This window comes from Chelonus insularis, unplaced genomic scaffold (genome assembly GCF_013357705.1).
Source record: "Chelonus insularis isolate UGA/USDA-ARS -01 unplaced genomic scaffold, ASM1335770v1 contig_88_pilon, whole genome shotgun sequence".
NCBI classification, from domain to species: Eukaryota; Metazoa; Arthropoda; class Insecta; order Hymenoptera; family Braconidae; genus Chelonus; species Chelonus insularis.
Genome location: NW_023276776.1, coordinates 4,460,485 through 4,485,589, shown reverse-complemented (window position 1 = coordinate 4,485,589; position 25,105 = coordinate 4,460,485). Strand labels below are relative to the sequence as shown.

Here is a 25,105-nt window from a genome sequence, read left to right as displayed (position 1 = left end):
CCCCACTACACGTGGAGCATCATCACCTTGCTCTCTCTTTCTTTGGTGGTTTGCTTTCTTTAACTCTCTTCTGCGCAATCCCCACAAGCAGAGGTGAGGCAAAGTGTAACAATAAACGTCAGACATTCATCGAATCTTGGCTGAAACTTTTAGTACACCAAAGTATTTTTCTGAAATTATTAAAGCTTTAAATAAAATTCTGAAATTGAGGCTATATTCTATATAATTAAGTCTAACTAAATAAAAATAAGTGACGAATATTTTTCACAGTATTAATTTTAACGTTGTATCGACTAAAAATGTGTTCATTTCTCAGAGTATTGTGTTCAGGTTGTGGCTGTCTAACAGTAAATTGTTAGAGTTGTTACTAAAATATTGAACTCTGTGATACAAAGCAGTGAAAAAAGTATAAAAACTTTTATCAATAAGTTACTTGATTAAGCAGGAATGAACTTTAAAGGAAGAATAACAAAGAAAAAAAATATTCTGTTTTCACCTGTGAAATTTCGGATCAAAGAAAATCGTGTAATGAAGCGGCTGCTTTCTTTCCACATGGCTAAAAAGAGAATGACATTTAAACGTGATCGGAAAAGTATTTTACGATTGTTTGAGACTTTGGATAATTAAAACGTATATATCTTATTGTAATTTATACATTTGATTAATAACATCAACAATTGAAGACCGAGCATGACACGTGTTCAAGAAAAACAATAGAGAGAAAAGGTAGCAGAAAAAAACTAGAGAATGTACGAAGCCTGATCACCTGCTTCTATTTAATCCTTTCTGTATTTTCATCAACTAGAAAAGAGATAGAATTGAAAAAGACGAGGAAAGCAAAAGCTTTAAAGCTCGAGGAAGGTAGTGACATTGATGTTAGTTGAACATCAACTGTCGTTCAACGAATTGCTCTTCAAATAATTACATAGATGGGTGTTATCCGCTCCAAGTTGGCGGGAAGTCCTCGGTCGAAAAACAGTTGAGGGTATCATTCAACTTAATTTATGGCAATTACTATTAGAAAATTAGTCGATTGATTTATTTTATAGTATTTTGTAAATACTACAGAAATTTTACATTTTTTATTTTATTGCGATTTTATATTATTGAACATATACTTGATTTTTTGAAATTGATTCATCATGACGGAAACCAATGGGATTTGGGTTTTTGGATATGGATCTTTATGTTGGAACCCTGGATTTGAATTTGAACGGAGCACGGTTGGCTTCATTAAGGGATTCGGCAGAAGATTTTGGCAAGGAAATACTACACATCGTGGTACTTTAGAAAAGGTATTTTTTTTTTATTGTATTAATCTATAAAAAAAAACTCAAATGATTATATTTTCATAGTAAACTGACTTAATAATAAACTATATGGGAATCTCCCAAGCTATTTCCAAACACTTTGTTCCTCATGTATTTTTTTATCACACATTCAGCTATTAATATTCAGATCACTTCATCACATATGTAAATTGTAACAAAGTCTATATGAAAATGTCTAAATTTATAGAGTTAAGAATAGTTTTAGTGAATTTAAACAAACTTATCATTGTTTATTAATTCTTATTAATCATCAAATTTCTTTTGTTTTTAGCCTGGCCGAGTTGTAACGCTCATCGAGAGTGATAAGGTATTTATTTTTCCGTTTTCTGAAAAGTGTTTTTTTATTATTGTTTATTTTTATTTGCAAACAATTAAGAAATTTTTTCATTTCCAGGAAATAACTTATGGACGAGTTTTTAAGATAAAAGATATCAGTGCACTTCCTTACTTAGAGCAACGTGAATGTAATCTGGGCGGATATCTTACCGCGATCACCACTTTTTATTCTCGTGATGGAAAATCGGCTTTTCCAGCGCTCATTTACATTGCTACAAGTAAAAATGATCAATGGCTTGGCGATGCTCCTCTTCATGATATTGCGAAGCAAATTATTGAATGCAAAGGACCAAGTGGACACAATGTAGAATACCTTCTTAGGTGAGAATAGAATTAAAATAAATACTTGAATTTCAGTCATAACAATACAAAGTTTTTTAAGATAATAAGACTTTGGTCTTATTAAAGGTTTTATTTATTATATTATTCATTAGTTTATTTAATCTGTCATTTGATTAATCATGACAATTTATGTATAATAAATTAGCTGTCTGTACTATTGAAACGGTTATAGATATCATTCTTTTATCATATCAGTTTTATCATGATTAAAAATACTACTTTAATGAAAATTTAATTGCTTATATTGGTATATTGTTAATGAAAATGGTTAATTTATCTATATGACGTAAAAAAGTAAAAATGATAATAAATAAAAATGAGTTGAATAATGCATTAATTATCATACTAATTAAGTTATAACTAAAAGGTTAACTATTACTTAATTTGCAAATTACAATAATAATTTCTCGTCGACAATTTATTGATTCCATCGATCTTCATTATCTTACATGTTTCAAATAAATGCATAATCATACAGTTTAATGTTAATTGATCATTTGCTTTATGATAAATTAAAGTAGATGATTATTAATAATATTATTGAAAAAAAATGAAAAATAGTATTATAGGTATTCACTATTCTCGTAATTAATTACATTCATGTCAAGAGCTTCAATTAATCCTTAATGAATTTTATCAGTCTGATAATTTGTATCTTTTTTTTGTAGATTAGCGGATTTTATGCGCCGATATGTGCCTGAGGCGAAAGACGATCATTTATTCGCATTGGATACGATTGTTCGAATGCACATAAAAAAACAGAAAATGTGTTTGAATACATTGATGGGAAATCGCGAATTCGTAATTGATTTAGATGAAGCAGATGATTCTCAAATAGCTCTTAGTGATGAAGAAGAGAATATTTACAACGATGAAACATTGCATAATCCTTTTCAATATATTTCTCGAGTTCCTGCATGAACACAATATTTTTTGAAATCATAATTATGTTTATTTTTGTATAATTGGTCTTTTGTTATTATCACACTAATTTTACAGATTTATTTTTTATCGTACAAAAGAATATTTAAGTTGAATGAAATAATTAACAATGTATATTTACATGTACTAGATAATAAAAAACTTGTTATTCCTATCAACTTTTTTTCAAATCTTACCTTTAACCTTTATGACTTTGATCTCTAAATTACTTGTAAGTCCGTGATCTAAAGAAGATGGAATGTAGATCGAAGATGTAAGTTACCTTGTAGGTATAATTAACATTCGTATGAAATTTGATTATCCTTTTAGAGTTAATTAGAAAGTTGTAAGAACGATAAAAAGACAGGTACAAACAGTCAATGAAGAATATATTGAACATTTAGTTATCGATCAGGAGTGAGTGAAATTGGAGTAATAAAAATTAAATTTAAGTTAAATAAGTACATTAAAAAATAAATTAATTAATGTATTAGTTTTCTAAAAAAATCAAAATGCCTGGAGGTGTTGTATTTCTTGTTTGCATCCCAACTCTGTCCTACGAACATGAATTAGTGTTTGGTATTCCTGTAAAATTATCGAAGAAAAATGAAAAATCTCTGAAGAATCGTCAAAAAGTAGATCTTCGTTTAAAAGAAAGTAAAAGTCGCAATCAACTTATTACGATTGGAGATGATGACGATGATGATGATAATGATGATGAAATCAAAGAAGTAGAAGTTGATGAAGATGAAGTTTTTAATTCAATCAAAAAACCTCGACTTCGTGGATTATCTTCTCCAGGTGGTGCTAAATCTAATAATAATCCTGTTTTTGTTCCAATGGAAACGGTAATAATTGCCCAATAAAAATCAACACGAGAAAATTTCATTTTAAATAATATTTTAGGTTTTAGATGAGTTATTAAAAAAATTAAAAGTAGAGCATGTGGTTTGGTGTAAAGACAAAGGTAATATGTATTACGAAGTGATTTTTCCAGTTCCTGCTGGAGAACCTTGTGAAAACTGTCTACATTGTTTGACAGAAATGGGCATTGGAACACGAATGAATTCAATTGTAAGGTAATTGTAATCTTGATTTTACTTAGAAAGTAAAGCAATGAAAGTTTTAAAATATTTAAACTTTTTGAAATAATATGAATATCTATATTTTTAGTGTCATACCAACGCAATGTACATATAGTGCAATGCGAAAGCCAGGAACAGCAGGTGCATTAGCGGATGCTGCTATGAGGAAAAAAGATGCTGAAGATCGTCGTAATGCATGGGAAGCATTTGTTGATTCTGTTCGATCCAAGCTGACAGTTAAACAAGTCGTTGACGGAGTTCGAAGTGGTGGAGATTTAACTTTTGATTACATAATTTTAGTTTTGACTGCAGAGTAATATTTTTGTTTTACACAGTACTAATAATTTTTATTACAATTATTATTTACTTAATTTTTCAATAAATTATTAGTTGTTTAGCTGCTCTTGGTCTGGTCGAAAACAGTGCAACCAATGTTGTTGCTGCTATGCTAGTATCACCATTGATGGTATTATAATTTATTTTTCAACCATAAATGGAGATCATTGATCTGATGACTAATTTTTATATTCAAATTCAATTAAAGGGGCCTGTCATGTCTTTAACCTTTGGCACAATAATCGCTGATAAAGATCTAGTATGTGTTGGCCTCAAAAGTTTATTTCTTGGAATATTTATTTCTATTCTATTTGGTTTTATATTTGGCTTAATTCTTGGTACTACAGAAATGCCGTGGGGTTATAATGATTGGCCAACAGATGAAATGAAAGGAAGGTATATTGAGTAAAAAAATATCATAATAAGTCATTAGAAAACAACTTAAAATCAGTAAACATTTAATTTTTTAATTTCTATTGGTTTAGGGGTAATTATAGATCTTTATGGATGGGAGTTTTATGGGCTTTACCTTCAGGTACAGGTGTAGCAGTAGCTCTTCTCCAAGGCAGTAATGGTCCATTAATAGGTGTTGCAATTTCTGCTTCTCTATTACCTCCGGTTGTGAATTGCGTGAGCTAAATTTTAATGACAGATCAATAAAGTCTCTAGTATCAATATAAAATAACTTCCCACTAGGAAGTTAAATATGAAGAAAACAAGCAGTCAATTATTTTTTAGGGACTCTTCTGGGCTTTGGGATGCATCTGGTTGATTTACAGACCAATAAAAATGCCCCATATGAAAGGAGAATCGTATACTGATTTCAATACTTCATATGTATACATCTATACTGACTATCTACCAGTTGAATTTTTCTGCAATGGCATCATCAGCGCGTGTCTCACATTTATCAATGTCATGTGCATTTTTATAACAGCGATAATTGTTTTGAAGGTTCAAAACTAAATTAGTTTATATATGATTGATGATATTCCATTCACTAAAAGTAATTGATAGACTTGTATTATTATGATATATATTTAATTTATTGCAGATTAAAGAGGTAGCTGCACCTTATACTTCTACACCAGAATTGCGAAGATTTTGGCAACACGATATTCGTGTGGTCCGCGATAAAAATACTTCACGAGATAATAGCTCAATGGATTCAAGGTTTTGGCACTATTGTTTATCATTTACGCAGTTTTAGAAATATTCTAAATATAAGACTTCATAAAGAAATGTTTTCAACAGCTACTATGAGGGCTTAAGTAAAAGCAAACAACGAGCCTTGGAACGTACACTTAATGAAGCTGTTAAAGAAGCGATGAATGACGAAACATTTAGAAAAGTTAAAAGAATCAGTTATGGTCAGCATGGTCCAGATGAGGTAATTTTTATTTATTAAAAAAAAATTGTATGTAATATTCACACTAAAGATATTAAATATCGTAAATATATAGATTGTTCCACGACTGGGTCTGGCTGGTAATATCGGGCCTCTAGAAAAAGTTATTGGAGAAGATCTTGGACTTAAAAATAAAGATGTAGCCAGCACAGTGCCAGCTCACCCACCTGAAACCTTAGGAACTGCTGAAAGTACTAGTGAAGATTTAGCAGCACTTGATCGGCTAGTTACATATCTTCTTGGACAACCAAACAATAACTTAGACAACTGGCGACGTTCTCGTAGAGCCAGTCTTCGAGGATATCGCCAACTTCGACCAAATGTTATTGAACCAGATATTAGCGGTCATCAGGATATTAGCACTACTCCATTATAAATGTTATCAAGAGTAAAATAAAAATTCATGGTAAGATAAATGAGAAATTTATTAAATCCTCCAACTTTACTTGTAATGATTCACGAATAGAGACGTTGATAGAAACGTAATAAGATTATTTACAATCGATAAAAAAAACCAATGCTTATTCACTCTAGATCAACAGGCTCGGTACCGAAATACCGATCACCGAAATTTCCAATGCCAGGTAAGACATAGAATCTTTCATTAATCTCAGGGTCCAGTGCTGATGTAACAATTTTTACACGAGGAAATGCGTAAGCAATTGAATGCACACCAGGTTCTGCCATAAGGAGTGATACAACAAAAATGTTTTCTTCATCAACATCATGATCCAATAATACTCTGATGGCCATCATTGCCGCTGCTCCAGTAGCTACAGTAGCATCCATTAAAATTACTCGATAATCTTTAATATCTTTGGGTAATCGTTGATAGAAAAGCTAAAAATATAAAATTTTTTTAAACAGATAGAAGATAAAGACTAGTTATTCAGCTAATTGTTATCTTGATAACGTCATAACTACCTCAGGCTCATCAGTCTGAAGGTTAGTTTGGATCAATATTTTTCCGATACGAATATCTTTACAAACATCACATAACGCTTGCTCCATAGTTTCCCCTGCTCGCATTATTGATACTCCACATATTTTATCCGTGGCTCCTCTTTTTCCAACATAAGGAATTCCTTGAGGAGTTTCTACCGTTATTTCCTACACAAAAATCTTTTATTAAAAAATTTGTCACTTGTTTCAATAAATGAATTATAAAAAATAATCTTTTTACCTTAAAAGGCAATAATGAAAGTGCATATTCAATAACTAAGCGAATTAATCGTTTAGAGTAAAATATAAATTCATCTCGATCAGTATTTTTATCTCTGATGAACGTATGTAGTCCTTTTACTTGCGGAGTATCCGGTAACATGTACACAGATGACGGTAACGGTTGACCAATGTACGAATGTGCGAGCTTTTCTCGTAATTTAAATCCCCTCTAAAATAAAATAAAACAGCTGATAAGTAAGTTCATATGAGATCCTGAAAAAAATAATATTGAATATCACACCAATTGCAATTGTGTGTGGACATGTTGAACAATAAGTTCAATAGCTACTTCATTTTCCCCACCGCGTGGGACAATAATGTCTGCATGCACCATGGATGGAGATATATAATAATAATAGGCAGGCTTGACCATGGTACAGTATTGTTTTAATACTCCTTCTAAGTCTCTTCCTCTTTGGGAAATATCTCGACGAAGTCGACGAGCAAGTCGAACATCAGCATCCGTATCAACAAATACTTTCATATCGCACATCTAAAAATGTTTTTTATATAATTGATAATTTCATGCAGATATTGTAGGCATATTTAATGGCATATATCTTACTTTTAATACTTCTGCATCATAAAATGTCAAGATTCCTTCAAATATAATTACATTAGCGCCATACATTACTTTCTATAAATTAAAAAAAATCATCAGAATTTCATCGAAATTAAACAACAGAAAGAGAAATTATAATTATCTTACAGTTCTATTCTCCCGTCTATGTGTAACAAAATTATAAATAGGAACATCAGCCTTTCTTCCCTCTTTCAGTCTTTGCAAAGTCGTCTTCAATAATTCAAAGTCAAAAGCGTCAGGATGATCAAAATTATACTCATTACGCGCTGCCAATTCATGTTGTTTCTCATTAAGTACCTGAAGATAAGTAATATGGGCTTGAGTAAATCAATACTTCGTCACAATTGGAGAGGATATTGAAAATTATATTACTTTATAAAAAGAATCCATGCTCAATAGAGTTACCCAAGGTACATCCAGAGATTCAATTATTTTTGTTGCTACTGTAGTCTTACCGGAAGCACTTCCACCACAAATTCCTAGGAGAATTTATATCTTCTATACTTGATTTTCAAAATTTTTAGAAAAATAAATAATTTATCGAATGAACTAACCAATAACAAATGGCTCCACTTGCTGCCCAGCTGAGTCATACCACGCCGGCCTACCTGCTGTATAAATTGTTCTGGTTTTGCTTCGAATAATAGACTCGGCTGATGTTTTTTTACTTGACTGAGACATACTCGTTGTACGTTGCCTTCGTGATCTTGGAGACTTTTGTGATCCTTAAAAAAATAAAAAAAAATAAAACTTCATTATTCTAATTCGAAAAACATACATGAAGACAATTTTTTCATTCTTTCAAATAAAAGTAACTGAAGCTAGTCTCAATCAGTTATATTCATCAGCTTCATTTTTTATTGATTACAAGCATATTTCATATATAAGATTGTTATGAAAAATTAATCTAGAGAACAATCACTTTAAACATTGTAGATAACAATAGTGAGTGGTCTTACCAGTTGAAGATGGTCTGGGTGGTTGAGGAGAAGGACTTGGAATTTCTTGCCGACAAGAATCACCATCCTCACTCGCACCGTCTGCAAGGAAGACAGCACGATCTTCTAGACATATATCACCGTCGCTAAAATACATAATATAATCTGTCTATTAATTTAAAATTATATTTCACTGCATGGTTTTATCAATTTCGTACCAGTTGATGCACACGTCGAAGAAGATTGAAGTGCATAAGAAAAGCTTTATTACGTGGCAAATTTACTAATAGACCACAGAAAATTTTTTTCCTACCTTTCTGAACTAGCTGAGCTTGGTGGTTCGAGATGCTGCATTTCGGCTGCCATTTTTCGTATTTTTCTGAGGAAATGAAAAAAAATCCTCCTCTATCAATACCACGCAGTAGCACGTTGCTCTGCTAACTTCGTTTTTCCCATCATTTCTTCTGACAACCTTTAATGCGCTACTAAGGTTCATTCTCATTAAAACATCGTACGAAGATTCGCCATTTTTTTTATCCAATAGGAGCATTTAGATTCAAAATAATATGCGCCGTTATCACCTGCGCAGGACATTCAAACAATTGATAAATGCGCGCCATTTTTCTTGAGGTATCATGTGTTGATGTTTTACCTATAAAATAGAAATTATAACAGAGGCGAACCTAGAAAAGTCAACAGTTGATAAAAAATCACTACTCCGACTATTATCAATAACTATCAAAGCATCTTTCATATCAACATTCTGTTCAATAAAATCAGACAGTGTTGATAAAAAAGGTATATATGTACTATCACAAAGTAATATTATATTCTCATTTTGATTTTTTCTTTCCAATTATTTATAGGAATATACCAATTTCTAGATGTCGCTATATTTATAAAGTGTGTTGTGCAAGAATAAGCACCACTGACCTTTAGTGCACTTCAAAACCTTCATAAGAAGACATTATTGTATGTCTTGATTGTGTTTTTATTCCTCCTTATCCCTTATTCATTGGCAAAGTCCATCCCAGTTCATCCACTGTTTCTACGTCAATGTTATGTACTGTATAGACTGAGACGCGCCCTCCATTGACCTTGAAATATTAGAAGTTGCTGAAACTCAGTGCATCGTTTGATGTTAAAGTCATTGTTATCCGGAACAACGTTGGAATTTTAGTCTGCCGGGTGATCTATCTGATAACATTGCTAACTTTTCTGATTGTGTATTTGATCATTATTAGTAATCGAAAATGGCGAAGAAAACATATGATTTGTTATTTAAACTACTTCTCATTGGTGATTCTGGTGTTGGCAAAACATGTATATTATTTAGATTTTCCGATGATGCATTTTCTACGACCTTCATTTCTACTATAGGTAAGTACATATTTTAGCAAAGATCAATGACCTCTTTTTAATATTTGGCTACAGATTGTAACTTTTATTATAATTATTATAGAGATATTAATTTCCTTCTAGAAATACGTCACACAGTTTTTTTTCCTGTTGATTAATTCGTGTGATATTTATCAAAGTTGTGACAGAATTTTTAGTTGAAAGCTATTTTTATGAATGATAATAGTATAGATAAGTAATTATATGTCATTAATGGTTGCTGCTTCTTAATAGGTATAGATTTCAAAATCAAAACTGTAGAATTAAGAGGCAAAAAAATCAAGTTACAAATATGGTATGTTATTTATCATCATGTTCAGTATATTTATACTCTAAAATTGCATATTTTATCAATGACCTTTTTTGATTACAGGGATACTGCTGGTCAAGAGCGTTTCCACACAATTACTACTTCATACTATAGAGGAGCAATGGGTATAATGCTTGTATATGATATTACAAATGAAAAAACCTTTGAAAATATTGTTAAGTGGCTTAGAAATATTGATGAGGTGAGTGCAAGGCTAAAAGACAAAGTATTTATTGTTATGGGCTTACTTTTAATGCTATTATATGTTTAGCATGCAAATGAAGATGTTGAGAAGATGATCTTGGGTAACAAAAGTGATATGGAAGATAAACGTGTTGTCAGCACAGAGAGAGGAGAAGCAGTATGTATTTATTAATATCCAAAAATAAATAATATTAATACAAGTCAATTATCTTTGGAAAGTTGTGTAAATGAATGTTACATTATGATGTTAATGTAAATAATTTATCAAATTTACAGATAGCCAGAGAGCATGGTATCAGATTTATGGAGACTTCGGCGAAAGCAAATATAAATATCGACCGAGCGTTTAGTGAATTAGCAGAAGCAATTTTGGATAAAACACACGGGAAAGAACCGCAAGATGCGCCGGATCGCGTGACAGTAGATCGTAGGGTAGAAAGAAGTTCGAATCGGTGCTGCTAATTTTTTATTTATTATTTATTTTGTCAGCGTATCATAATAAACTTCTATATAAACTCGTGCCAGTTTAATTAGATTTATGATTACAAGCTTAACGCATATCGTGTCATTTTTATTTGCTACATTTTTGCATCAGTGTAATTACTACATCACTTCTAAAATCACTATCGATGAATGTTGGTGTTAATCAGTGACAATTATTATCATTTACATTACCGAAGGCGAAAAATTATTTGATAAAAATTTTATTTATTCTATTAACAACAATTGGCCCGTAACAGAAAATAGTATATAAGAGAAGTGTAATTCATCGCCTGGGTATTGATGAGACAAAATTTTTAATTACACAACATGTAATCAATCCCACATTAAAAAATGTAACTACCGTCTGTCATTGAAAAAATACATCATCTAGTCGTCTCATTCTCCTACGCAACAGTGTCTAGGTAAAGTGGCGTTTAAGGTGCCTATTATTATCTGTATACGTTTATATCGTATATGCACAAAGGTTGAAGTCCGTAAAGTATGTTTAACGAACATAAAAAGTTCACGTGTTTTTTTATTCTTATTTTATTTACCTACTCGCACGCGAACAATATACTTAAGACTTTGAGGCTTTTTTATATTTTGGATCTTAAGGGCCCAATGTGATTTTGAATCAATTATTAGTCAATTTTAATACAGAAACTTTTGATCCTGTCAACTGTATAACTGATTTACTATAAATATATACTAATACACGATTTCGTCAATAATAAAATTCTTTTTTTACCACCTCATTCCTTAATTTTTATGAAGAAATAAATTTTATTAATAAATACATGTAGTTACAGTAGTTATACTTTATTTGCATAAAATACACAACAATAAAGTTACTATGAATAACGCTTTAATGTTGTATAAGTCTGTAAAATTTGAATAATTAATTTTTCAAAGTATGCCTCATAATAATAACGTAACACTAATTAGTGCTAAATACATTTAGATAAATTTTCATGAAGTCTTATTGCTAATAAATATTCTACAAATGAGTATGTAATGTATATTTAGTACGCTTAACCAGTAAATTTGAATTAGTTTATTTTACTCCATTTATCTGTTCATATAAAATTAGGAACCGTAATCAATTCTATAAGGACAAAGGGCGGGAATGGATTGACTTTACTTTGTATTTGTTCAGTTATGAAAAAATTGTTTAAAAAATGATTCATTGAGAAAAGTAGACGTAATTCAACTGATTTTTACACCACACTTAATTCATAAATAGAATTAATTACTTTGTAACGTAAGATTATTTATAATACACGTACCAATACTTTATATCAACTTACAGACTAGAAAAAGCTTTAAGATTCTATATTTTGTAATTGAAAATTTTGCATCGAAAAATACTTTAAATCTGTGTTGTACAATTTTTTTATGTTTAAATTTAATGAAAGCTGCTTTTATAAATACACTTACTATTATTTTTATTGTTTATTTTTAAATGATTTCTTTCGATGCTTTCTATTAGAAGATTAAAAAAAAAAGAATGAACTTCTATTGATGAAATAAAAAATAAAATAATTTATACTTAGAAGAATATATTTCTTGAACGATTTTTTATTATTTTAATTAATCACGTGAAGCGCCAATAATAGTAAGTATATAAATAAAGATGTTAATTATATCAAGATAAAGATTTAGAGAAGCAAAAATATATTCTTCGGGGGAAATTGAATATTTGTGTTTGCCACCCATCATTAACTGAGTGTCATATATCAAATACATTGAAAATAATAATGCCCCTAGCGCCCCATAAACTAATGTCACTACTTTGCCAGGAATAAAGATTGCAATAATTCCAAATAACATTAGAATAATCACACCAACGAAAAGAGCAGCGTGCATGCCGGTAAAGTCCCACTTTGTTTGGAAAGCGAAAATCGTCAACGCTAAACATACTGCAGCAGTTATTCCTACAGCCATCACTATCTGCAAGATCATTAATTATTGCTATTAGTAGATATTGATTTAAAAATGAATTTTTATGCAAATCATTACATACCTCTTCACGTTTATATGTTGATGCAGCTGTCCCTAATAAGAATCCTTCAGCGGCCGTAAATATGAAAAGAAATATGAAGTTCATGGGCGATTTACGTCTGACACTCGTACAGCAAACCAAACAAATTAATAAAACTATAGTAATAGCAAAAGCAATCCAAAATAATTCTGGATGGCTCCGAGTTAATTGTTTAGCTCCTGGGCTGTATACAAATGCACAGATAATTCCTAATGTGATTAATAGCTGACACATCAAAATAGAATACACTTTTCTAATGAATCCTTGTCTAATAGTTTTTTCAGAAAAATCAAATCCTTTGGCTTCATCATCCCGCATGGGATCTTCGACATATCCTGTGCCGTACATGCTTGATTGTGGACCTCCAAAAGGTGCTCCAGCAGGTGGTGGTACGTCTCCGTAACTTCCTCCTCCTGGTGGGATAAAACCCGGTGCTGTTATTGAAAATTATTGGTTATTTAATATCAACAATAATTAAACATAAGTATCGATCTTTGAAAATAATAAAATACCTGGGGGATAGCCTGCGTTAAAATTTCCTTGAGGTGGTGGATAACCAGCGTTTGGTGGGTACCCGGGATTTTGTTGTGGGTATGGATAACCTCCTAGAGAAGTAAAATAAAGATTTATTACTAATACTTTTGACAATTATTAATTGACATTTTTAGCTTATTTTATAAACTGATGATAATTCATTAAGATTCGGTTACGATGGCGGCATCCTTGTCGCATTCGATTTTTCTGCTACCTACATGGTGCAAAGCGTGAAAAATATCTTTTATCATGTAAACAATGCACATTGAAATAATTCAAGTATTGAATTAACATAAAATGCATTATCACGTTGATCCAGAAACTCAGTAACAGTAATCTAGTAATTTCATATTACTGGATCGATTGAATTTCCGGAAAAACGATCTAAAGAAGCTGATGATTATAAATATACACTATCGTTTGCAAAATAGTAATAAACTTGATGAAATTCCATGAAATGTTGATGTACGATTGCATAGTTTTATTGAATAAATTATTTAATGTGATTATTTGAAACTTAATTAAAGATCAGAACCTTGTTGGCCTGGATAGTATCCTGCATTGGGTGGACTCTGCCAGTTGGACATCTTTTTGGATTAACTGAAAAATAACCTAAAATTACCACACTAAATCAATCCATGGCTATAATTGATAGAATTATTCAATTAAATGTTCATTTAAATTATTATAACGTTTTAAGTAATTTGTTTGATGATTATTTATGACACTACACTGGAACGAAACCTTTTTAATGCTAGAGAATTGTATAAAATTCTCAATTGTGAGAACTTTGCATGAACGTCAACAATACATTCACATATATTTATTTCTAATTGACAGTAATTATTTATTTATAAAAGAAACTACACGTGATACATATAATAAGAACATTGGGATGTACAATGTTCTTTGCTCTTTATAAATATTTTCATTCTCTTTCCAATAAGTAAATGAAGTTACTTGGGTATATTAAGTTATTGATTTCAACTTAATAATGCGTCATCCTTATCGTTAGATTATCATTCAAAATTTGCACTCGTATCTTTGTTTTAAGAATAAATAATTACATCATCATGTGCAAGATACCTCTACATTTAAGTTCGCAACAATATTTTTTTGACTTTTATCTATTTTGATAAGGAAGAGTATCGTCTATGATTTTTCTACGAATGTGCATGTGTTGTTCAACTTTGATGATAATTAGATTAAACATTCAATTCCAAATCATATGTTTAGAATAGATGTGATAATAATCATTAAGAAAAAAACATATACGTTTACAGACGTTAACCGATGATATCATAAAAAGAGTTGATACACTAAATTGTGTGAATGATGAAATACGAAAAATTTAATCAAAATTATGAGTCAAATTGAATGTTATTATTTTTAATTGCAAGAATAACACTATCAATATACTCCAAAATATTGCAAATGACCTACATTTATGATATGCATTAGAAAGCGTAAAAATCTGTGTCAAACGTGTCGTTATTGATACAAAAAAAATCCTTCATAAAATAAACACAAAATATGTCATAAAAAAAAGATTGTAATTAATCTTTCATTACAATTGATACTAATTTTAATGAAGAAACTTCTGACTTATTAACCTTTATGTTAGAAGTTAAACTATTTATCCAAGTAATTTCGATTATTACAGGTTATTTGAAAAAGTTATATCAGAACTATAAAGCAAAAAAAGTAAAGACTGTAAAGTCTATAAAACAAACGTATATTTCGGAAGTTGTATACATATTGATGCGTCACTCGTACTTTCTGGAAATAATGACAATCGATAAGAAAATCGGATGTTAGAATAAACTCACGTGTATTAATTTGTTCACAAGCTTCAATCTGTTAGACGTTTATAACAATTGATCACAATCCAAGTTAATTATCAAATACGCTCACAAAACGTTATCAGTTATTCTATGTTTCTAAATGTCTAAAAACGTCGAACCACACTGTCTGACGTTGTCGGAAGTCTTTAGTCATAAACTAAGAACTGGATTAGGGGAACAAAAATTTTTATCGTTCTATAGTGCCGTTGATATTACGTAATTTATCAAAGACGACAACGGGTTTTTAAATTTATTGACTGTTGATAATTTTTATTGTACTTATGATATAGGGAATAGATGGCGTTGCATTATTAGTCTCATTTGCACTAATGTCACAAAGCAGTCTATGTTGATGCAGCTGATTGCAAATACGCCAACATTTCTTTGACAGTAGACACATTCAGTTATGGTGGCCTCATCATTTCGGTATCAAATCGTACAACGTTTCCATAAAGTGATATTATAAATAGGTTCTACTGTCAGTGATAGCACAAAATAGAGAGAATTCTTTTGGAGTAATAAGTCTGATTTAGTGAAAGCAGGAAACCCCTGATCACTCGAACAAAATGGGTGATGGCAGAGAGGGTGAGCGGCAGCCGCTCTTAAAGAATGAAAGTGTCACTTATAGCTCACAAAGTACCGATGTCATTGGTAATTATAATTGTATATAAGTATATTTTGTTTTGATTTATGTAGTAATGATTATTTATGGTCATAATGTAATATTTACAACAGACGGAACACAATCAAATGTCAACACAGTTTCTCCAATTGGTCCTGATGAAGTACCTCCACCCTATCAATCAGCAAATCAAAGTGGAATGCCTATGGTCACTTGCAGAGTGTGCCAAGCAATGATTAATATAACCGGAAAAAAAGATCAACATGTTGTTAAATGTAGTCGGTGTAATGAGGCTACGGTAATTCAAATTGACAATTACTCTTTTTTATCTATTGATAGAAGAATTCATTAAATTTTATCCAGATCTAACAATGAAAAATCAAATCAATTCACTTATAATAATTTTTACTGTTTATTTTTAATCAGCTAGTATTATCAAATATATAATATTATTAATGTTTTTATAACAATTTTATCAGCTTAACTGTTAATATAACAATCATATAACATTGATGAAAGTCTTCAACTCTTATTATGATTTTTGTTATTTGATTATTTGATCAAATTGATTGCAGCCAATAAGAAATGCTCCACCTGGCAAGAAATATGTTAGGTGTCCGTGCAATTGTCTTTTAATATGCAAAAGTTCATCACAACGTATCGCCTGTCCAAGGCCAAACTGCAAACGTATTATAAATCTCGCACCTAGTCCAGTAACACCTCCAGTTCTTTCAATGCCTGGAATGTGCAGAGTATGCTGTGCACATTGTCATGACACATTCTTGGTAATATTTTTTATATATTCTGCTTAAAATTTTTCGTTTACTTGTCAATTTAACATTACTATTTCTTATCGCATCATGCTATACACAGATTAATCATCAAATTTATCTTTATGTCTATTTCCCAGAGAAACATTTGATGATACTATTCTTGAGAAATTATGTAGATATAAGGATTGAAATATGAAAAAATAATTCAAAAATTAGTTTCAATTAGGTCATTTTAAGAAAGTTTCCTGAGGAATGATTTAATGATCTATTTTCTTGGTGAATTATCAATTTTTCTTATCAAAGTCGTTAAATATTATCCAAAGAAATGAATAATAAGTTTTTCATCTTAGTTCTCATTCTGTTCAAATACTCGGCATTGTTTTCTTGCAGAACAATCACGTATTTAACACTCATGAAACAATTGGGTAATTTCATAACATTACCGGGTAATACTTAAATAATTCTTGCGTGACTATGCATACAGTGAATGAATCTTCTTTTTTTTATATACTTTTAATTTTGCTTAAAAAAATGTTAAGATTTTTTTTAATTATTTATGAAAAAATTAACAGTTCAATACGCTAAATAATGCTCTGGCTCGATGTCCGCATTGCCGGAAAGTGTCTTCCGTTGGACCAGATTTTGCTAGAGGACGCGGCATCATGTTTACCACCTTGGGAATAATCGCACTCGTAATTGGCATTTCTGTGACTGTACGTAGTTCTTATTTCATTGAAAGGTATCAACGAATAAAGCTTAGTTATCTAATAATTATAAATTTTTCTTACAGGTCGGTACCTATTCTTTGGTGGGAACTAATGGCGGAATTTACGTGATATATGTTGGTAAGCTTTTGACGTAACTTCATCATTGTAACAATAATTAAATAAATGAAAACAGATGTGCTTAATATTTTTTTTATTTTAGGTGCATTCCTAATCGCACTCATTTGTTTGGCACGAAGTGTTTATTATTGTACACTAAAAAAGAGTCTGATTGAGGGTCCATTGTAGGAATAGACAGCAAGAACGAAAAATAAGTTAGAGTTATGTAGGATAAAAAACAACATAATTCTTTGGATGCATAATGTTACATAATCGATTTAAATGAATTCTTATTATTAATCGTATACATAACTAAAGGGATTAATTTTTTGACAAACATGACAGTGATCTAATATGTGTCTGTAAGTACACAAGTTAATTATTATAAAATTGATTAACTTTATCTCTTGTCTCGACGGATACTGGATATCGATCATTAAGAACTCATTTAGATGCGGCTGGTCCACCACAAGGTTGTTAAAGTCATATGAGTCGGGAGCAGAGTAAACATTAATTTACTTGCTACATTACACCGTATTTTTGCTTTTTAATAAAATTTCATTAATTTTTCTTTTTGGAAATTATGATCAAGCGAATGCATGCTGTTTAATTGTAAATCACTGGCGTAACGTTACGCGTCATTCCTTCAATACGCGCGTAGGTTTTTTTTAATTTTTTTTAAAACCTGTGTCGTATTATCACGTAATAATTATTAAATAAATGAGTATATTATGTATATGTCACTGTATCTTAAATAAATATTAGGTATATCAATAAATCATTTTATGTGACTTTTTTAAGTATTTCAAATCTTTTAAGTTTATAAACTGTTTATTATTTTAATTATTATCATTTCCCTTATTGATTGTATTTTTAAATATATTTAATAATTGTCTTTCATCATAATCCAAGGACGTTACGTATTTTTGAGTTATTATTAAATTAAAATTATACTAGTATTCACGTGACTAAATTGTCTTAAATAACACATTTCATTTTATTTATGCTGTTATTTGGGATAATTGTTTATAAGAATTGTCAAAAATAAAAAAAAATATTCGTGAAAATGAATTAAAAATAATGAACACTTAAAGTGTTGACTAAATAAAAGGAATACGGTACTTAATGATCGTTTTATTAAATCTGCTAGGAGAAAGTTATAAAAACATTAACGAAAAATTAAATTACTGGAATATTTACTAAATTGTTGATTCACAGTTCTTTTGTCAAATTAAATAATGTTTATACAATTTATAATTAAAATTTTATTTCCAACTATTTATTCCAATTATTATCTGATGATACGATGGAAATAGAATTGAATAAATGTGTTCAATGTATTCATTGAATTATTTATCGAGGATGATTTCAATTTCTAATAAACCATTAGAGCTACTTGATAAAACGGAAACACAATAAAAAAGAATATAAAAAATAATCCAAAGAAAGAAGAACATGTTACTTTTCCCACAATACATTTTGCTCACCGATTATCGTTGCGCAATTATTCCCACGCTGAAAGTATGCAATCTACATACAGCAATGTTATGTGTATGAATCTTGACAGCCATTTCCCGACATTTCATTCATTTCAATCAGTTTGTTTACGAGGAAATCATGGGACTATTAATATCCACTATCAATTACTATTCTTTACCATATTCTTAAAGTTGTAAATGTTGCTTTTCAATACTTTTTACTATAAATCGTTCAGCACATAAAAAGGATGACAAGCAAAAATAAAATCATTAACATTGGTTATCAACATTTTAAGAGACATAAAATAATGAAAGATTTAGTTAAATGATTAAAAAAATCAAGTTGAATAGAAACTAATACGCGATGAAGAAAACGAAAGTCTTCGAGATGAATCACAAGGGACGATTATGAGAGGCAAAAAGTATGCGAGTGAGGAAGAGTAGTAGGGATCAGGTAACTTTGTCAGAAGAATTCAAGCAATGTCGTCAAACTTACATAACATTTATAAAATAGTCCAGGCTCAATGATGATACAGAGACTCTTTCATCTTTTCATTAATCATATCCACCTACATTGTATAAACATAAGAAATATGGGACGATCAGTTATTGCTTCAACAGTTGGAATACAATGCCGTATAAGTGCAATAAACTTTAAGCAGACATAATTCCTCTAATAAGAATTTTAATGTGACAAATTCTAAAACACTCAATATTGTTTATGCAACGCTTTAATGAAGGGGTTCACTTAATTTAATTGCAAGAAATAGAAATTTATTATACGCGTTCATTGTGTTGTGAGATTGAATATTTTGAAGTTTCTTAAAGCTTTCCCAATCCTGCAATTACCTGTAGGTTTAACAGATAGAAAATTACCACAATGGAAAGTTTTGAAGAAATACAAACCTATTAAATTATCGTCAAATATGTTTTTTTTGTTTTATACTGAACAGATAAATTATTCATTGTCCATTTCGTTTACTTTCTATTGGCAATTGTTGAGCTTACAGTAGCAATAAAGCATGACCCCGAAGATGGTTCAAGGATGTGCATTAATTGCAGTTATGTCGTTTGCGTTACCAATTCATCGTAGTAAGATGCTGATTTAACGAGAGGCCAGAAGAAGTATCGAGTGAGAGGTAGGAAAGTCATGGGGAAAAGGTAAGAGGCAACACATCGACCCATCCCTTCCCATCTTGGGTGCGACGGAGCACCAGTGAGGAAAAGAAGTCAGAAGAAGAGGCGGAGATGAGTCCTGAGATTCACAGTGCATCGACTGTTCTATTGTCGTTTAATATCTGCTCTTCAATTTCTAATCAAATTTATCGTTTGTTTTTGAATGTGAATATTAAATCATCAAAATGTGGATTCATTTAACATTGTGTAAGTTTTATCAATTCGAAATTTAATTTATTTAATTAAAAAATTTTGAGTTTGCAAAATTTAACGTAAGTGTTATAAATTAATGATCTTGATCACTTCAATTCTTCTTGAAACTCCATGTCTACATATTTCCTTGAATTCGCTAGTTTTTGTATCTGAAAATTAATTAGAAATACTCATTAATGATGGCAATTACTTAGATTGAATAGTGAATAAAAAGATGATTAAAAGTTACCTTCTTTGATTTGTGTAATTAACACAGGCTCTGTTACTCTCATTCTCTGTGAGAGAATTCATGGACTAGATCTTATCAGTGAAGAAGAGCCAAGCAGAACATATCCCTATCGCCGAGCGGTGGATGGAACCAGAGGAAGGTAAATATGTAATTCATTAGACGTAATAATTTTTGGTTATTTGATTATTTTAATTGGTACTTTAGAATGAGAAATAAATTGCAGTAAATATTATGATCCTGACGAAGATGATTCCTTTGACATTTACGATCGTTATGATGAAGAAACAGGTAATGTCCTTATGATTGTTTACAAGATTCTTGAAGTGACAATTATTACAATTCGAAAAATTTCTCAATACCCAACTAGACTTTTCAAGCTATCGAAGTAATGTGCCGGGAGAACCAGGAATTGATTATCCATCTTATACAAGAATTCCTCAGACTAGTTTTACCTGCGAAAGTCAATTTAGAGGTGAGCTAATGATCAGATTATATACCATTTGAACTTTCTCAAGGTTGAATTATTTTAGAGAATATACTTGTTTGTTGTTTATCTAAAGAATCTGATGCTTATTATTTATATTACCTTGGACAATCGTACAAATATTTATCTTGATTACAAAATTACGAAAGTTAGTTAAAGTTCATTGTGTTAACGTTTAACTAACTGATGGCCCATCAATTTTTTCACTGTTTATTTTTATTTTCTACTCAATTGAGTTTAAAATAAAAATTTATAAATTCTTCAACATCTGTAAGTTAGACAAAAATATTAGATAAAAATATGAGTAACGATTAAGATTGTTTAGAAAAAATCCATTAAAAGAATAATATTTTTTATTAATTACCTAATCATCTTTTCAGAAGTATCTGTCTGGTAGTATATTTTGCTAAAAACCGGTTTTGAAGAATATAAGTGACTTCTAATTCCCAATTCATTCATTCATCCACAATTTCTAACTACTAACAAAAATATATTTGTCATTTACTTTGGCTTTTTGTCACCTTTAACATTGATGTCAAGGATGAAAAAGCGTATGCTAGATGGTACCATGCTATGAGATAAGCTACGGGATCTTTTGCTAACATTTTATTAACTTTCGTAATAGGTCAACAAGTCGGTAGAATTACTGTGAGCATTACTTATGGTATTGAACTGACTAAATAAGGAACAAATGAAATAATTCAAATTTTATACGATCTATAATTGATGAATTTTCAATTTTATTCAGCTCACATACATTGCACCTAATAGATATTGCAGATTAAATAAGAAACTACTTCTAATCGATTTCATAACTCCACTCAGTGCCTCATTAGCCATCCTTATAGCAAATCACTTTCTACATAAATGCAAATAAAATCTTCCTATGTTTGATACTGATTCCTCTCTAACTAGATTTTAAGAACCTGAATGAGAATTACGAAATTAGTGTGCTTACATGAAAAAAACTATTAATCCCCTCACCATCGACATCTTTTTGCAAGTTTTAATTAAAACTATTACATAATAATTAGTCAACATTAAAATAAGAGAATATTTGTGGTACATTAAATTGAGAATGAAATATTTTGACTTAATTTTGTCAGGATACTTCATTATAATATGGAAATATAATTTATTTTAGATTAAATTAGAAATCATAAAAATTTTAATTTTATTATTCAACGTACTGTCGTTTTTTCCTGATATCTGTAACCATCAATATCCTTCTAATAATTTATTTATGCTTATTTTTTATTGCTTTTTATTTTTTATTTTCATTTCAAACCAGATATGACTGTTTTCCTTGCTTTGTTTCAGTTTAAAAATATTCTTCTTAACTTATTGTTGATATTTATTTAAAATATGTATTTTCTCTAATCTCAGAAGTGGATAATTATGTAGATGAAAGTTTAAACGATCAATTTACTTACGTATATTTTATGTTCTCAGGATACTATGCTGATGAAGAGGCCGGATGTCAGCTATTTCATGTTTGTGATGGAAATTTTCTAGTATCTTCATTTCTCTGTCCAATAGGATCAATCTTTAGTCAAAAATTATTAACTTGTGATTGGTGGAATAAAGTTGATTGTTCTGCAACGAAGAGTTTTTATCAAACTGTTAGTAGAGATGTCAGTGAAGTTGACGATGATGAGTATCTTCGGAAAGCTTACGAAATGACAAGTCTTCAATCAGCTGATAATGGAGTTTCAATAGATCCTAGGGATCAAGTTGATAATTTAAATAAAAACCATGGAAATGGTCATTTCAATGAGCTCCAAAGTTCAGAACAATATCCTGATTATCAAAATGTACCATCCAAGTCCAGTCACCCGCAATTTAAGTATAGCTCAAGGTACTCTAGTAGTCCATCTTACAATCGAAATTTAAATTCTTTTTCGAATGAAGCTCACGAAAAACCATCTATTAGAATTCATACGATAGGAAAAGATAAAAAAGATTATGATGAAAATCAATATAATCGACATCGGCCAGCTTATGCTCCAACTGTACCAACTGTAACGACAACTACAAGAAGATTTTATTCCCCTACAGTGCCTTCAGTGATCAAGCCTACCACAAGGTCTAGACATGATTTGGAATTTGAAAGTTCAGATCACTTGTACTCAGCAAAAGGAAAAAGTAGGAGCACAACAGTTAGATCAACTTCAATAAATCTGCCATCGACAACTGAAAGGCCAAGAATTAGGAGTACTACAGTACCATCTACTTCAAGAAGTCCATTCCCATCATCACCATTGACAACTCAAAGAGTAACATATTACTCCGATACTCCAATTGTAACTTCTACGACAAAACGACCACCATCTACTACTGAGAAAGTATCATTTTTTTCTGCTACTCCAATTAATGTAAGAGATGATGATTCATCAACAGACGATGTTAATACGGTATCAAAAGAATTGTTGAATACGAGTGATGATTCAAATATTATTCATCTTGAGTTAATTAAAGCTAACGAAAGTGGAGAAGAAAATTCAGCATCTCGAGAACAGGGAAATGTACTTTCAGAGTCTCCAATAATTAATGTAATTCCTTATTCATTTAAAAATGATAGTGATGCTCAAAATGCTATAAATTCAACTTGGTCTAATGAAGCCAATATTATACTTCCTGCAATAAGCTTTCTTCCACCATTCTACTATTATACCAATGTTGATCAGCATGATTCAGTAAGTGTGACGAAATCTGACGAATTGGAAATTAATTCAACATCATTCACTGAAGAGTCAACAACTTCTTGGTATGACGAATCAACTATTAGTGTACCATCACCTGATATTATTCCACCGATAAAGGATAGGATTGAAGAGCTTCAACCGTCTACCATAAATAGTATTGACAACTTCTCTTTGGAAATAGATAATTGTACGGAAGCTGAATTCAACAATGTAGATAAAATAACAATTTCTCCAAGTTTAGAAGAAACAGACTCTCCTCTTATTCATTCGATATTTGAAATTAACAATGCAACTTACCCAGAAGAAAATTATGAATATGAAGTAGTGAATAAAGATGATAGTAAATTAGGCATTACTGATGAAACTCTTGAAACTTCAACATTTAACTACCTAAAAGATTATTTTGATAAAAAGAAGAAAGAATTACTAGGAGATTTAATTGGAGGAGAAAGTTCACCAGTTCAAGTAACGTTGACGGTGAAGAATGATGAAGATTTAGATCCTAGTGGCGAATTTATAAGAAGCCTTATCGCTCAGCATGATCCAATTTCAGCAGGTCAGTTTGAGGATTTTGAAATCGTTAAATCTCAAACGCCAAGAGGTGGAAAGGATTCTGAAATTTTTCAAAAAGCCACAAAGGCAGTAATTAATCGCCAAAATGATAGAGGTAAATTTAGAGTAAATAATTATGCAATTAACCCATCTACAAGCCCACATACAGAACAATTTATGGAAGATAAGAGCAACGATAATTTACCTAGACCGTTTTCTTTGAACAATCAAGGAATTACAATACCTATTGAAGCTGTTAATGAGTTTCGCCAAGAAATAAGAACTACTACGTTTTCCCCTCCAACTGTAAAAAGTCAATCAATCATGACAGAAGAGAATTTACAATCAACGCCAAAATCTGATGATCGATTTAATTTATCAACTCAGGATAGAAATGTCAATTTTCAAAATCGGAAAATGATACCTGTTAGAAATGAAAATAACACAAATGGTAATATGAAAAATTGGAATTTGACAAAAACTAAATATGTTGTGGAAACTGAACTAGTTCCGTCTATTGGATTTTCATTAAATACTGAAGAAGAACGTGATGCATATGCGCAGGCTCTTAAAAAAGGATTATTTACCGATTATCCGGTATCTAATTTTAATAAAACGTCTAATGACGAGACAAACTCGAAAAGTTGAAAATTACAAAGAATAATTAATGTTTAGAAACTTGTTGATCACTCTTAATGTAAAAACCTTGTATTTTGATGTAAATTGAAAGT

General features: G+C 30.5%; 7 protein-coding genes and 1 long non-coding RNA gene across 10 annotated transcripts; 5 read left to right on the top strand and 3 right to left on the bottom strand.

Moving 5' to 3' along the window:
- Positions 1-82: 82 nt before the first annotated feature.
- Positions 83-3,020, top strand: LOC118071725 (putative glutathione-specific gamma-glutamylcyclotransferase 2). Its single transcript, XM_035091065.1, has 4 exons — positions 83-1,295; positions 1,603-1,638; positions 1,726-1,988; positions 2,678-3,020. The coding sequence occupies exons 1-4, from the start codon at positions 1,143-1,145 to the stop codon at positions 2,928-2,930; spliced, it is 705 nt and encodes a 234-aa protein (XP_034946956.1). The 5' UTR covers positions 83-1,142; the 3' UTR covers positions 2,931-3,020.
- A 321-nt stretch (positions 3,021-3,341) lies between these two features.
- Positions 3,342-6,175, top strand: LOC118072033 (uncharacterized). Its single transcript, XM_035091593.1, has 10 exons — positions 3,342-3,778; positions 3,837-4,009; positions 4,104-4,328; positions 4,406-4,481; positions 4,560-4,747; positions 4,837-4,981; positions 5,090-5,305; positions 5,406-5,524; positions 5,606-5,741; positions 5,815-6,175. Exons 1-10 carry the CDS (start codon positions 3,443-3,445, stop codon positions 6,133-6,135), a joined length of 1,935 nt encoding a protein of 644 aa, XP_034947484.1. The 5' UTR covers positions 3,342-3,442; the 3' UTR covers positions 6,136-6,175.
- On the bottom strand, positions 6,167-8,999 carry l(2)k01209 (lethal (2) k01209). The gene is made up of 10 exons (XM_035091594.1): positions 8,818-8,999; positions 8,526-8,650; positions 8,121-8,291; positions 7,939-8,045; positions 7,693-7,863; positions 7,549-7,620; positions 7,225-7,476; positions 6,943-7,152; positions 6,684-6,869; positions 6,167-6,599 (listed from the first exon to the last, which is right to left on the bottom strand). Exons 1-10 carry the CDS (start codon positions 8,868-8,870, stop codon positions 6,285-6,287), a joined length of 1,662 nt encoding a protein of 553 aa, XP_034947485.1. The 5' UTR covers positions 8,871-8,999; the 3' UTR covers positions 6,167-6,284.
- Positions 9,000-9,148: 149 nt separating this feature from the next.
- On the top strand, positions 9,149-11,618 carry Rab10 (RAS oncogene family member Rab10). Its single transcript, XM_035091599.1, has 6 exons — positions 9,149-9,302; positions 9,371-9,884; positions 10,137-10,197; positions 10,276-10,414; positions 10,484-10,573; positions 10,693-11,618. Exons 2-6 carry the CDS (start codon positions 9,758-9,760, stop codon positions 10,876-10,878), a joined length of 603 nt encoding a protein of 200 aa, XP_034947490.1. The 5' UTR covers positions 9,149-9,302; positions 9,371-9,757; the 3' UTR covers positions 10,879-11,618.
- A 756-nt stretch (positions 11,619-12,374) lies between these two features.
- Lfg (Lifeguard) lies at positions 12,375-15,499 on the bottom strand. Of its 3 annotated transcripts, none has more exons than XM_035091595.1 (5): positions 15,304-15,499; positions 14,010-14,074; positions 13,453-13,545; positions 12,923-13,374; positions 12,375-12,849 (listed from the first exon to the last, which is right to left on the bottom strand). In XM_035091595.1, the coding sequence occupies exons 2-5, from the start codon at positions 14,059-14,061 to the stop codon at positions 12,490-12,492; spliced, it is 957 nt and encodes a 318-aa protein (XP_034947486.1). In that variant the 5' UTR covers positions 14,062-14,074; positions 15,304-15,499; the 3' UTR covers positions 12,375-12,489. The 3 variants fall into 3 exon arrangements, with proteins under 3 accessions (XP_034947486.1, XP_034947487.1, XP_034947488.1); XM_035091596.1 differs by lacking the exon at positions 15,304-15,499 and adding an exon at positions 15,088-15,151; XM_035091597.1 differs by lacking the exon at positions 14,010-14,074.
- Positions 15,500-15,651: 152 nt separating this feature from the next.
- Positions 15,652-18,315, top strand: LOC118072037 (type 2 phosphatidylinositol 4,5-bisphosphate 4-phosphatase). Its single transcript, XM_035091598.1, has 6 exons — positions 15,652-15,969; positions 16,054-16,238; positions 16,516-16,725; positions 17,286-17,426; positions 17,504-17,558; positions 17,641-18,315. The coding sequence occupies exons 1-6, from the start codon at positions 15,885-15,887 to the stop codon at positions 17,724-17,726; spliced, it is 762 nt and encodes a 253-aa protein (XP_034947489.1). The 5' UTR covers positions 15,652-15,884; the 3' UTR covers positions 17,727-18,315.
- Positions 18,316-20,269: 1,954 nt separating this feature from the next.
- Positions 20,270-25,058, top strand: LOC118072032 (uncharacterized). The gene is made up of 5 exons (XM_035091592.1): positions 20,270-20,398; positions 20,661-20,772; positions 20,857-20,921; positions 21,001-21,105; positions 22,570-25,058. Exons 1-5 carry the CDS (start codon positions 20,377-20,379, stop codon positions 25,020-25,022), a joined length of 2,757 nt encoding a protein of 918 aa, XP_034947483.1. The 5' UTR covers positions 20,270-20,376; the 3' UTR covers positions 25,023-25,058.
- Positions 20,448-22,931, bottom strand: LOC118072039 (uncharacterized). The gene is made up of 6 exons (XR_004690972.1): positions 22,794-22,931; positions 22,551-22,713; positions 21,482-21,596; positions 21,220-21,385; positions 20,634-21,085; positions 20,448-20,553 (listed from the first exon to the last, which is right to left on the bottom strand). It is a non-coding gene; the product is annotated as an uncharacterized lncRNA (long non-coding RNA).
- Positions 25,059-25,105: the final 47 nt, after the last annotated feature.

What these genes read in the sequence shown, in the direction of transcription:
- Lfg (XM_035091595.1), bottom strand. Translation starts at nt 14,061, where the DNA reads ATGTCCAACTGGCAGAGTCCACCCAATGCAGGATACTATCCAGGCCAA. An exon ending in TAACGCAGGCTATCCCCCAG is followed by an intron (nt 13,375 to 13,452) that starts GTATTTTATTAT and finishes TTTCAATAACAG; the next exon opens with CACCGGGTTTTATCCCACCA. An exon ending in CAACATATAAACGTGAAGAG is followed by an intron (nt 12,850 to 12,922) that starts GTATGTAATGAT and finishes ATGATCTTGCAG; the next exon opens with ATAGTGATGGCTGTAGGAAT.
- LOC118071725 (XM_035091065.1), top strand. Translation starts at nt 1,143, where the DNA reads ATGACGGAAACCAATGGGATTTGGGTTTTTGGATATGGATCTTTATGT. An exon ending in CGCTCATCGAGAGTGATAAG is followed by an intron (nt 1,639 to 1,725) that starts GTATTTATTTTT and finishes TTTCATTTCCAG; the next exon opens with GAAATAACTTATGGACGAGT. An exon ending in AATGTAGAATACCTTCTTAG is followed by an intron (nt 1,989 to 2,677) that starts GTGAGAATAGAA and finishes TTTTTTTTGTAG; the next exon opens with ATTAGCGGATTTTATGCGCC.
- LOC118072032 (XM_035091592.1), top strand. Translation starts at nt 20,377, where the DNA reads ATGTGGATTCATTTAACATTGT. An exon ending in GTGGATTCATTTAACATTGT is followed by an intron (nt 20,399 to 20,660) that starts GTAAGTTTTATC and finishes TAATTAACACAG; the next exon opens with GCTCTGTTACTCTCATTCTC. An exon ending in TCGTTATGATGAAGAAACAG is followed by an intron (nt 20,922 to 21,000) that starts GTAATGTCCTTA and finishes ATACCCAACTAG; the next exon opens with ACTTTTCAAGCTATCGAAGT.
- LOC118072033 (XM_035091593.1), top strand. Translation starts at nt 3,443, where the DNA reads ATGCCTGGAGGTGTTGTATTTCTTGTTTGCATCCCAACTCTGTCCTAC. An exon ending in TTTTTGTTCCAATGGAAACG is followed by an intron (nt 3,779 to 3,836) that starts GTAATAATTGCC and finishes ATAATATTTTAG; the next exon opens with GTTTTAGATGAGTTATTAAA. An exon ending in AATAGCTCAATGGATTCAAG is followed by an intron (nt 5,525 to 5,605) that starts GTTTTGGCACTA and finishes TGTTTTCAACAG; the next exon opens with CTACTATGAGGGCTTAAGTA.
- LOC118072037 (XM_035091598.1), top strand. Translation starts at nt 15,885, where the DNA reads ATGGGTGATGGCAGAGAGGGTGAGCGGCAGCCGCTCTTAAAGAATGAA. An exon ending in ACAAAGTACCGATGTCATTG is followed by an intron (nt 15,970 to 16,053) that starts GTAATTATAATT and finishes TATTTACAACAG; the next exon opens with ACGGAACACAATCAAATGTC. An exon ending in AATTTACGTGATATATGTTG is followed by an intron (nt 17,559 to 17,640) that starts GTAAGCTTTTGA and finishes TTTTTATTTTAG; the next exon opens with GTGCATTCCTAATCGCACTC.
- Rab10 (XM_035091599.1), top strand. Translation starts at nt 9,758, where the DNA reads ATGGCGAAGAAAACATATGATTTGTTATTTAAACTACTTCTCATTGGT. An exon ending in GACCTTCATTTCTACTATAG is followed by an intron (nt 9,885 to 10,136) that starts GTAAGTACATAT and finishes GCTTCTTAATAG; the next exon opens with GTATAGATTTCAAAATCAAA. An exon ending in GGCTTAGAAATATTGATGAG is followed by an intron (nt 10,415 to 10,483) that starts GTGAGTGCAAGG and finishes TTATATGTTTAG; the next exon opens with CATGCAAATGAAGATGTTGA.